This window comes from Balaenoptera ricei, chromosome 20 (assembly GCF_028023285.1).
Source record: "Balaenoptera ricei isolate mBalRic1 chromosome 20, mBalRic1.hap2, whole genome shotgun sequence".
Classification (NCBI taxonomy): Eukaryota; Metazoa; Chordata; class Mammalia; order Artiodactyla; family Balaenopteridae; genus Balaenoptera; species Balaenoptera ricei.
In genome coordinates, this window is record NC_082658.1 from 12945628 (window position 1) to 12956855 (window position 11228).

The window sequence follows — 11228 nt, forward strand, 5'->3', positions numbered from 1 at the left end:
CTGAGGCCAACACAGACTGTCCCTACTGAGTATAAGATGCAGTCAACTGTCAACAGGTTCATGCACCAAGAAAAACCCTGCCAGCCAGTTGTGAAGTGCCTTCTAGTTTCAGAGGTCAAACTGTGACAGTCATTCACTTATTCCCAACAACCCTATGAGGCTGGTGCTAACGGCCCTGTTCTATGGATGAGTAAACTGAGGTACGGGATGTACTGACCCGTGGGGTTCTGGAGGCCATGAGGTCTGCCCCAGGGCCCTCGCCAGGCAGGCTCACTGCCTCCTGGTCTTCAGTCTCCTGGCCAGGTGGAGCGTTCTCGTGGGGGAGCTGGAGGCTGCCCTGCAGCGTGTCTTCTACCCAGACGCGGTGGAGGAGTGGCTGGAGGAGAACGTGCGCCCCAGCCTGCGGCGGCTGCAGGCTCTGCTGCAGGATTTGGGTGAGGCAGCCGGCGCCAGGCCTGACTCGGGTCAGGACCCCTGAGGGGAGGGGGCCAAGCTCAGGCTGTCGGCCTCCCTGCACCCCCATCCAGCTGCACCCAGCCCCACGTGCGCCTCCTGAGCCCTGGGCAGCCATGCCAGCAGACAGCGCCCACAGAAACAAGAGTAAACATGGAAGGAAAAGACACTCTGGGCCTATGCAGTGATCAGCATTAGAACTTTAATTCTTTCAAAATAAAAAGGAGAGTGGAAGCCAGAAATCTGAAAGACTTAGTTACTGGCCCTCACGATGGTCTGGAGACCCTCCTCGCCCAACCCAGCCCTGGGAGAGGGGAGCTGGCCAAACGCCCTCCCTCCTCCAGCCCAGGGGCAAACACACAAGAAACCAACCATAGCTGTTTCACACCTTTTAAGAAAAAAGTATTTCAGGTTTAACCATTTAGAAACCTAACTTTGGCATGTTTAAATGACCTTGTGCCCAAACTAAGGGCTGGCTGGCGGCCACCACTGATAAGGGAGAGGATCTCATTTCTCTGGAGTTCCCTGGAAGTTGCTGTCTCTCACCCAGGCAGCCTCAGAACCCCTGATCCATGCAGCCATTCCCAGGTGCACAGCCTCATGGGTCCCTCACTCAGAGGTGCTCTGGGCACATGCTGTACCTCGGAGGAGCCTAGGTTCAGAGAAAGCAGGAGAAAACCAATAGTGCAGTTGAGGGTCAGTGTGGCTGGCACCCAGACTCCAAGAGGGTGGCTGCAGCTAGCTGCTCAGGCGCTGCTGAGGGGCAGCCGTAAGCCCAGCGATTCTGGGCCCAAACACACAAGCCCAGCGCCAGAGTGCGAGAGAAGCTGGGAATCTGGGTTCTGAGGGATGGGTCCAGGTTTTTAAATGCTGCACGAGGCTAGAAGAGAGAACTTCTGCCTACACTGGGGGCAGGGGCAGGAGGTTATCCTCTCTGTGAGAGCCCGGCTGCAATCCTGGTTGGACTCGAGATGAGCCACCTGAGTGGACAGCGGTCTGGGGGCTGTGGAAGCCTCAGGAGTGGCTGCAGCACACCACCCAGGTGTGCCCCTTGGCGTCCACCCTGAGCCCCGGCAGCTCCGCAGGCAAGCACCTCACTTCTGACCACTGAGGCCGTCCTGCTGCGGGGAGGGACGGGCATGGGGAGCAGGGCAGGAGATGGGATTCCTGGGGATGACATGTGGCAGCAGCATCCTCAGAGCCTAACCCAGCTGCTGGCCCTGCACTGGCCCGCTGGCACCTCACCACAACCCTCAGGACCTGGTCCTGGTGAACCTCCCAACCCAAAGAGCTCAGCCCTGGCCCTCACACCCTGGGACCCTGGGTGTTCTTGCTTCCCACTTCAGAGGCCTTGAGCCCCACACAGCTAGCACGTCTGGCCTGTCCACACCAGGCCACTGCCCCAGCGGGCTGTCTGATTCCAGGAAGAGACAGATCTGAGGCCTATGCCCTCTCTGGACCCCTCGGAGCCTGCAGAGAAGGTCCCACTGTGGTTTTGCTCAGAGGACAGAAGCAAGCAGCAGGAACGGCTGAGGGTCCTGCCCTGGGGCTTCCAGGGACACAGCCAGGAGCTGAGGAGGAGGATTTGTAGGCGGCCCATCAGTCCTGCTGGGGCCCGACCAGAACCAAGGCGGGGGTCCCGTGGAGGTCAGCTCTGGTCCCCGAGGCCATCGACCTCACTGTCACTGCTCTGAGACAGCTCCACGGGACTCTCAAGGCAGTGCAGCTCCAGGAAAGTAGTGATGAGCTTGGCGATGGCTTCCACGTCACTGGTCCAGACCGGCACCGGGAGGAAGGGTGGGTTATTGTGACAGAGGTACTGGCCACCCCGCAGCAGCCACAAGACCATACCAGTCTCACCCCAGGTATCTACCTCCAGGGTAACCCACTAGGACCCAGCACCTTCAGTCCTGATCCCCACCCTCACCTGACACTAGCCCAGTCCTCTATGCCCACCAGGGACCCCTGACGTCCCCATCCCCTCTCTGTCCCTGTGGGGACCCCTGACCTCCCCCTAGTGGGTGGTGGCAGGCCTGGCCCCCCGGCCTCACCTCCTCCCCCACATTCCTGAGGCCTCTCTCCATGCCCTGCCGTGCTGGGCAGTCCCTGGGGAGGACCACCTGACTGGGGGGGAGGGGGAGGGGCAGCCCTGGCCAATCAAGTCACCCGTCTTCAGCTTACCTGCGGTGGCCCATTACAGCACTCTGCGTGAGGGGGTGGGAGAAGCCCGTGGTGAACCGAAGCACCACCACATAGCCATTCCCGAAGTACCGGACCTTCTCCTCCTCCACGTTCACGTCCCGGATGTCACTGAGCAGGACCACCACTGTGGGCAGGGCCCTGTCAGTGGCCGTGTCTCCCACCCACCCTGCCCCTCCCACCTGGGTGCTGGCACAGTTGCTTCGGGGCCACGATGCAGAGGATCACATCACGCTTGTCATGAAGCAGAGAGCACGTGTCACGCCATGTCTGAGGCTGGGCCCCAGAGGATGCCGAGACCCTGACCTTAGATGTCACAGGTCAGTGACCGCAGTGCAGGGTTGTGTGGCTGCTGGTTAATGTCCAGTCTGGGTGAGAAGGAATGTCCAGCAGGCCCACCGTTGCCTTGAAAAGCCCACCCCTTCTCTCAGTCTAACATGTCAGGGGGCGGCTAAGCACAGTGCTGCCCAGCTTTCTGCTTCATTTTCCCCAACTGCTGGAAAATGCCTTCCTGGTTTCTAGCGGCCAGTCACTAAGCTGGGGGCTGCCCAGCAATTTCCTTTGGGCCAGGGCACATCTGGGGTACACAGCGTCCACGAGGCAGGACACAACTCTGGTCACTGAGTGGCCAGCTTGGACCCAGCCCGTTTCCAGGCCTCAAGCCTGCTCCCTGCCATCACACACAGACGCTCGCCGCCCTCCGTCCATCCCAGAGTAACCTGTGTCCTGTTCACTCCCCACGCCTCACCTTGATCATGGCCTGCTCTGCAGAGAGTCAGCAGCTTCCTATACAAGCTGAACGTCTTCAGCACGACCTTCCCGGTGCTCTTATTGAAGATGGCTTCCTAGAACACCAGACACAAGGCAGTCACCTGGCTGCTAGCCTGTGAGCCAGCCCAACACACACAGACTTGCCGACTGTGTCCCCACCCTCACCAGAGCAGACACTCAAGGAGGCAGCCCCTCTTCCTTTCCATCCCAGTCAGAACCCCAAACCCCTGCAACCTGATCCCTCCAGGGGCTGGGGAGTGAAAAGCAGGAGCCTCTCCTCTCCGCACTCAAGAGAAGCGAGCACAGTGAGCAAGGTCATCAAACGAGGGAATGGAGATCGGCAGTCAGAGAGCAATACTGGGGCCAGGCGACCCAAAGGACACGTGAAGAGGGACAAAAGGGAGGCGAGGGAGGTGGCCTTGCCCTTCTATTCTAGGAGAACTTCTGGGAGAACAACAGCTTTAGAGGATTCCTTCGCCTAGGGATGGTCATAGACAGGCAATGTCCAGAGGACAAGTCCTGCTATCCAGAAACCACTAAGCTCAAGTTTCAGGATGGAGCAGGGCATTAGGCCCCTGGAGCCTTTTTTCCTACTTTGATTCGCACTGCAGGGAAGCCCAGGAGCCCAAAAGCCTGGGCACCCTTCCTGCACTGGCCTCACCTCCCAGTCCTCCAGGTTCTGTACGGCCACGAATAGACAGCCCGTGACATAGAAGAGCTTCCAGCCCAGACTATCTGGGGAGCAAACAAAGGAAACAATCAGGCGAGGGAAGGCAGCAGAGGGGCGAAGGCCAACGTGCCCAGAGACGGTGCCCCCTCCCCAGCACAGCTGCTTCCCAGACCGAGGGCAGGAGTGGCATCTGGGGGCCTGGCTTGCTGCCCATGCCTGCAAGGACACCCCACCCCCGCCATGGCCACCTAGCACTGCGGGCCCTGTCACTTGGGACAGGACGTGCTCCACCAGTTCTGCCCTCACTCTCCCCCTGGGTGTCTACTCGTGATGACAATCACAGCATGGTGAGTGAGAGCAGAAAGGTGGGAACGCTTACAGGGAGCCGCTGAAAGCACGGATCATCCCCGCAACAGAACACAAGGCAGACACAAGAGTGCCTTTCTGAAGAATATTTTATGATATATGAAAATGCTGAAGATATAAGTGAAAAACGTAAGGTGCGGGGGACACACCAGCACATGGAAGTGGGCCACATCCGCAAACAATTTAGAGGCAGAGGCAGTCCCCAAAGCCATGCCCTGGCAGATTACAAATGATGGGCTTTCCTTTTTTCCTTCTTCCAATCAGCTGAGGAAGTTCCTGGGGGGCAGATAATGCATCTCACCTCCACTGTAGTAGGCAGCAGCCAGGCCAATCGACAAGATTCCTGCGAGGAGAAAGCAGGTACCTTCCCATTGGGCCACCACCAGCCCAGAGCCCAACTCCTCCCAGGACCCACAGACCCAGGTAAGCAGGCCCTTCCCATTGCCAGGGATGGCTGAGTGCAGGGAGCAGGGGGCAAGAAGACCACCAGGCTCAGAAGTGGGGGAAACAACCAGGAAGTCTGTTCAGAAGAATGTTCTACACCAGTCACAGTATTCACTGGACACATGTCTATGTGAGGTTGCAGAGCTGACGGGGGAACCAGAAAGAGGAACCTGATGTGGGTTTTACCCACTGATAGCACATTGTGTGGAATGAAGACAAGAGTGAAGGTAAAGAATCACAACCCGGCACATGAGACAAATCAGGCAGAGTCCTGGGAAAGAAGGCCCAGAGCCAGGCTGCTGAAGGCACAGCAGCATCTCCCCACACACCTAGGTTCCAATCAACATGGTGCAGCTGCCCAGGGAGTGCAGGGCCCTCCAACGGGTACTGACAGGGATGGAGGCCAGGGCCCCCGCCGCCTTACTCCTCACTGTCTCCATCATGTAGGCCCTGACATAAATCAGATACCTGGGACTGGGTGTATGAAAACAAGCAAAAGGGGAAGTACGGGGACCTCAGAAGAGCATGCAGAGTATTAACCAAAGGATGTTAAATGGTGAAAAAAGACAAGACAGACACACATCATCTGTAAAAGCACACGTAGAGGATAAAAGTTGGAAAGGCACAATAGTTGCTATATCTTGGGGTAGTAGAACCACGGAAAAATTTAGTTTAATTTTCATCCTTTTTTAAAGTTAGATTTTTAACTTGAGAAGAAATATGAACATCCTTACCAACCAGCAGGGACCAGGACCTGATGCCTGGAGCCCTCTTCAGATGGAGGCAGGAACTGGTGCGTGTCTCCACCTGCATATACATCCCTGGAACGTGCTGCCACCACTTTCAACAGGAGACCGGGGGGCTGGGGAAGGGCAGATAGACAGCTGGAGCCCTCGAGCCACTGCCAACAGACAAGAACCCAGCTCCTCTCCAGAACAGGAAGCCAGGCTGCCCACTAGCAAGGCCCACACAGGCTCAGGAACCACTCAGCCCGTGCTGACTGCAGTCTCTGTGGTCGGGCAAGTCACTTAATCCCCCCAGAGACCTGTAAGGAAGGTTCTTCTCTGCTCAGTTGTAATGGTTGCATTGGGGCTTTGTCCCCTGCTCCGACTCACAAAGCATCAACAAACACTTGATCATCACCTGCTCCCTTCCTACCTGGAAACCTCAGTCTCTTGGAAACCGTTAGCCCCCAGCAGGCTTCAAACTTCCAGCACCCTACCGGAACCTACCAGAACACCCTCATTTCCCTGTGCTGGCCTCTGAAAAAGGGAACTGAAAGTCTCATCAAAAAAAAAAAAAAAGTCTCATCATGGTTTGAGTCTGTATTGGCACTGACCGAAAAAGCCAGCTCTGTGGTCTCCTACAGCTGCCAAGAAGAACAGTCTGCACCCAGCAGAGGGAGCGGAGGGTCCGGAGAGTCCAGAGCACCGGTTTAATGAACGAGTCAGCAAAGGGGATTGATCTTCCACACGTGGAGAATTCTGCCCTGCACGCTACAATACGCTCGAATTGCTGGCTCCAGGGACCCCGTTCTGGGTAGCTTTTCAGATATTCCCTGTGAAGTCAAGTCAAATTTCTGACAACAAATAGTTAATTCAGTTCACACAAACAAAGCCAGGATCCTGGGACATCACCGGCTCCTTCCCCTGACATGCCTCATCTGTCTCCACGCGCGACTCAGCCGCCCGCGGGGCGAGATCACGCCTGTCACCGGCACAAGCCACCCTAGACACGCCCCGCTGACCCCTGCGGCCACACCGGGCGCCCCGCCCGGCTCGCACGCCGCCAGGCCTCCGGGGCATTGAGCCGGGCCGGGTACCGAGACCGCGCTCCCGGCAGGACCCCGGCTGCGTGAGCCGGCCCCCCAGCCCACCCCGCACCTCCCACCCGCGACGGCGGCACGGCCCGGGCGTCCACCGCGGACACTAACCTGCGGGCGCGCGCGCGGGCGCGGATGCGGACGCGGGGAAAGGCCGGACCTCTAGGCTTCAGTACCCGCCGGCCTCCGACTTCCGGAGCTGGGGGCTATGTCGGCTGACTTCCGGACCCGCGGGGGCGGATGGGACAGCTGACTTCCGGACCGGCGGGCGGGCGGGCGGACGCTAACTTCTGAGCCCCATTCGGCCTTCGAGGTGGGAGAACGGGCGGGGCTACAGCGGGAGGTTGCCTACGGAGCAGCAGAGGCGGCCGCGTGGTGTGGTGTGCGCGCCCGGGCTCTGAGCAGATAGCGTTTGGGGTCACAACCTTTAGAAAGTACGCAAAGGAAGGTGAGGTGAGCTGTACCACGAAACATCCGCTTAGGATGGTGAGAAAACGTGAAGTACGTAGTTAACCTCACAACAGATACGTACGAACATTATGGTAGATTCTGTAAAAACTTTAATAAGAAATATTAAAGTAGAACTAAGATATTTGTTCATGGACTGGAAAATTATTGTAAAAATGTAAATTCTCCGAACGTGATCTGCAGATTCAATTGCGAACCCAGTAAGAATATCAACAGGTTAAAAAACTAAATCTGAACAATGCTGCAAGGCACAGTGGAGGAGGGTAGGGGAAAACCAGAGATCCTTGACCCCCAAAAAACTCAGTGTAGCTGGGGAAACTGAACATTCACATGTTCGTGATGGCAGTTTTTCTGCTGCTCAGAAGCTTGCCCCAGTGTCTGGGAAGGAGGATTGTAGTAGGAGAGACAGTTTTCTCCAAGAAAATCTTGAATGGCCGCTTCGGTGGCCTCCCTGCTCCACTCTCCACCAACTCACTCAGCACCTGTCCCCACAGCCCCCACATGAGGCCCCAAGCAGGACCCTGACTTGCCTTTCTATTTTCCACCAGATGGAGAAGGACACTACAGGAGAGCCTCCACCACACGGCCACTGCCTGCTTCAGTGACCTCCAAACTGGGATGGTCAAGATGATCTGTGGAGTGCTAGAAAAACGTACTAGAGCTTGTATTCCTACTTATTTTATGTTTTTATATCTATTGTCATGTGTCTTATAATTTACATAAGATTAATACACAGTGCAAATTACCTTATAAAGAAATATACATACATAGATATGCATAACCCTAGATGTTTTATCAATATAGGCACAATGTCAAAAATTTGGAGATGACTTTTCTATTTTACCAGTCTCCATATACTCTCTGCCTGTGGTTCAGAATCACCTTGTGGGTTTGTTGAAACACAGACTGTTGGACCTGTTCCCAGCAGTGGATGGGGCCTGAAATGTACATGTGCTGCTGCTCTGGGAACCACACTCAGAGAACTTATGCTCTAAGCTGGAACAGAAGAAGGTTCTGCCTGAATGTGGCAGGTTTCCTGACCTGATGCCTCAGCTCACATTCCATCTTCTTGAAATGCCTTCTCAGGTAAGATCCCACACCATCTTGAAGGTCCATTTGAATTGGTTAGCACCTCCTTTAAGTCCCTCTTGCTTGGTGCAGCTGAAAGTGATCTTAATTCCTTAGGACTTAGGGAGAACTGAGTTGATACCCAGAAAATTCTACTTTGCATTACAGTTATTTGCATAATTTCACCTTTTGTACTAGAGTACAAGCCATTTAAAAATGAAGCCTACACTAGCTTTCTACTAATGTTAAATGAGTGAACAAATGATGTCTGATTTGGTTAAAATCCTGCTGAATACTGATAAGAGCAAAAGTCTGGAAATAAATACAAAATCCATAAATAGGGGACTGAGTAAAATCTGCATATTTTGCCAGTTATCAATGCATTATATCTCTGTTCTAAATTCAGACTTCATTGCCTGTTCTATGAAAATGCATCTGAGCCCTTATTTTGTTCTGTGCTCTCTAGCATGATATTAAGCTTTGTCAGTAGAGGGTGCTGGAGACACTTGGAGGAAGAGTTTCCTTTCCTGGTTCTGGTTCTGTTGTGCTGGATCCACAGGCTCCTGCAGTGCACAGGGCTTCTCCAGTGTCCAGCTTTTACAACACACACTGGCCAACTGCACCCAGCATCCACCACCTTCCCCAGCAACCCCTAAGTGGTTTTGTAGCAGAGTGCCTCCAGTGAGACTGATGTCAGGTTTGAAGTAAGAAATGTACAGGGAAATGTATTAAAAAGCAAAGAGACTGGGCTTCCCTGGTGGCGCAGTGGTTAGGAATCCGCCTGCCAATGTGGGGGACATGGGTTCGATCCCTGGTCCTGGAAGATCCCACATGCCGCGGAGGAGCTAAGCCCGTGCGCCACAACTGCTGAGCCTGTACTCTACAGCCCGTGCTCTGCAGCAAGAGTAGCCACCGCAATGAGAAGCCCGCGCACCGCAATGAAGGGTAGCCCCCACTCGCGGCAACTAGAGAAGGCCCGCGCACAGCAACGAAGACCCAACGCAGCCAAAAATAAATAAATAAAATAAATAAATTTATTTTAAAAAAAGCAAAGAGACTATTAATGTCTTGTCAGAAGAATTCAACAGCATAATCAAATAGTGGATAAGAGGAATTTCTCATTATGGAAGTAGTCCTGCTAATAAGTGAAGAAGAAATGATAGGAGTAAAATATCACCCTAATGAGGCTTCCCTGATGGCGCAGTGGTTAAGAATACGCCTGCCAATGCAGGGGACAAGGGTTCAAGCCCTGGTCCGGGAAGATCCCACATGACGCGGAGCAGCTAAGCCCGTGCGCCACAACTGCTGAGCCTGAGCTCTAGAGTTCGTGTGAAACTACTGAAGCCCGCGCACCCTAGAGCCCGTGCTCCACAACGAGAGAAGCCCGCGCACCGCGACAAAGAGTAGCCCCCGCTCGCAGCAACTAGAGAAAGCCCACACGCAGCAACGAAGACCCAACACAGCCAATAAATAATTTTTCAAAAATCACCCTAATGAATCTAGGCAATCTCATCAATGGCTGCTAATTAACATCACAAAAAGGACAGAAAATAGAACCCCCTGAAGGGATTTCACAACACCATCTATGAAGTAGTCTTGCCAAAAAATTTTTACCTAACTGTGATCAAGCCACTAGAATGTTTTAACTACCCTTTGCTGAAAATTCAGAACAAGGGTATGCTAAAGAACTCCACATGGATGCAGTCAGCGATTGCTGAAAACCCTGCAGTCAACCTGATTTCTTTATGATATGCAAGGAGAGAAGGGGGTATGTGGATGGAACCTATAGATTTAAAAAACAAACCAAAAAAACTCCCAAAACCTTAAGACTGGGAACTCCCTGTACTATATTTGTTAACTTCTAAGTGAGCCTTATTTTTTTTTTCTAGAAACAAAGATTTCTAAGAGACAAACACAAACCAATAGAAATATAGACTAATAAAACATTGAACCTTATTTAGATCCTGATTGAAACTAGAAAAATGATGAGACCATTGGGGAAACCTGGACAGAAACCTGGACACTATCTACACATTTGATTAAACTAATTGTAACTTGCTTTTTTCACACATGATGATACTGTTGATGTTTTTAAAACATTAACAAAATATATACAAATGACAACCTAAAATTATTCTTTTCTTCAAGCTGATAATTGAAGATGTTTTCTGAGAGGTGCTGACATAGATTTGAGTAATACAATGGGTTAATCTGGCAGCCAGTTAGGACCTCCTGAATTTAACTGATGGCATTTATAAAAAAAAGTGGTACGAACCAAAAACTACTAAAAAAAAAAAAAAAGGTTTTAATGGGGAAAATTTTAAGATCCTAGTGAGGTTCTGGGACGTGGAATATACTTGAATGTTTTGCTGACCTCTGTGACTCCCCCCCAAGGTTTGGAGGAAGAAGGGTCCATTCCTGAGATTCCTGTGAACTGCTGGTGTTTGATAGAGACACCCTCATGCTTTTCTTCCAGGCGTTATTTCTCATTTCCGATGGTACGATGACCATGCACAGACTTCATAAAATGTTCACAGTGGACAGAGTTCAGCATCTCCACTTAGCCCTGTATCCCCCCCACCACCCCCGGTTTGCTAGAGGCAGCGGAAGGACGCAAGTCCAGCACCACCGCTTCACAGGTGCCTCGCGCTCCCGACGGCGACACGTGCTCCCGACCCGCCGCGCGTGCGCACTGCCGCCCCGCCGGGCCTACGTGACGCCTCTCAGGGCGGAAATGGCGGCGGGGCGGCGCCGTCTCGGCCGGCCCGAGCCCGGAGCGGGGCGCGCGTCTGGCGCCGAGCTGACGCGCCCGAGCGCCCTGGGAACGATCTCGGGCCGTCCCTTCGGCACGGTGAGCTAGCTCGCCCAGAGCCGCCGTCAGAGCCGAACGCCGCGGAAACCCACCTGGGAACCGGCAGCGGTCTCCGCGGGGGTCCCGCCCGCTCCGCCCCGCGTGCTCCTATTGGC

The 11228-nt window shown here is 53.8% G+C and overlaps 2 protein-coding genes and 1 long non-coding RNA gene across 8 annotated transcripts in view; 2 read left to right on the plus strand and 1 right to left on the minus strand.

Moving 5' to 3' along the window:
- Window positions 1-695, plus strand: part of HEXD (hexosaminidase D) — an 18271-nt gene extending 17576 nt beyond the window's left edge. For 3 of the 4 annotated variants that reach the window (XM_059907321.1, XM_059907323.1, XM_059907322.1), the window contains one exon: window positions 292-695. In XM_059907321.1, coding sequence (XP_059763304.1) covers window positions 292-478 — 187 coding nt within the window. In that variant the 3' untranslated portion in view covers window positions 479-695. Of the gene's footprint in view, window positions 1-56; window positions 201-291 lie in introns of all 4 variants that reach the window. The other variant, XR_009499534.1, reaches the window with a different exon arrangement.
- Window positions 634-11189, minus strand: LOC132355119 (cytochrome b-245 chaperone 1). Of its 2 annotated transcripts, XM_059907326.1 has the most exons (8): window positions 11166-11189; window positions 6837-7150; window positions 5638-5765; window positions 4761-4802; window positions 4085-4158; window positions 3401-3497; window positions 2635-2779; window positions 634-2222 (listed from the first exon to the last, which is right to left on the minus strand). In XM_059907326.1, the coding sequence occupies exons 3-8, from the start codon at window positions 5720-5722 to the stop codon at window positions 2102-2104; spliced, it is 564 nt and encodes a 187-aa protein (XP_059763309.1). In that variant the 5' UTR covers window positions 5723-5765; window positions 6837-7150; window positions 11166-11189; the 3' UTR covers window positions 634-2101. The 2 variants fall into 2 exon arrangements, with proteins under 2 accessions (XP_059763309.1, XP_059763310.1); XM_059907327.1 differs by lacking the exon at window positions 4761-4802 and having other exon boundaries at window positions 11166-11187.
- On the plus strand, window positions 6968-9314 carry LOC132355121 (uncharacterized). Of its 2 annotated transcripts, none has more exons than XR_009499535.1 (3): window positions 6968-7038; window positions 7742-8279; window positions 9148-9314. It is a non-coding gene; the product is annotated as an uncharacterized LOC132355121 (long non-coding RNA). The 2 variants fall into 2 exon arrangements; XR_009499536.1 differs by having other exon boundaries at window positions 6978-7178.
- Window positions 11190-11228: the final 39 nt, after the last annotated feature.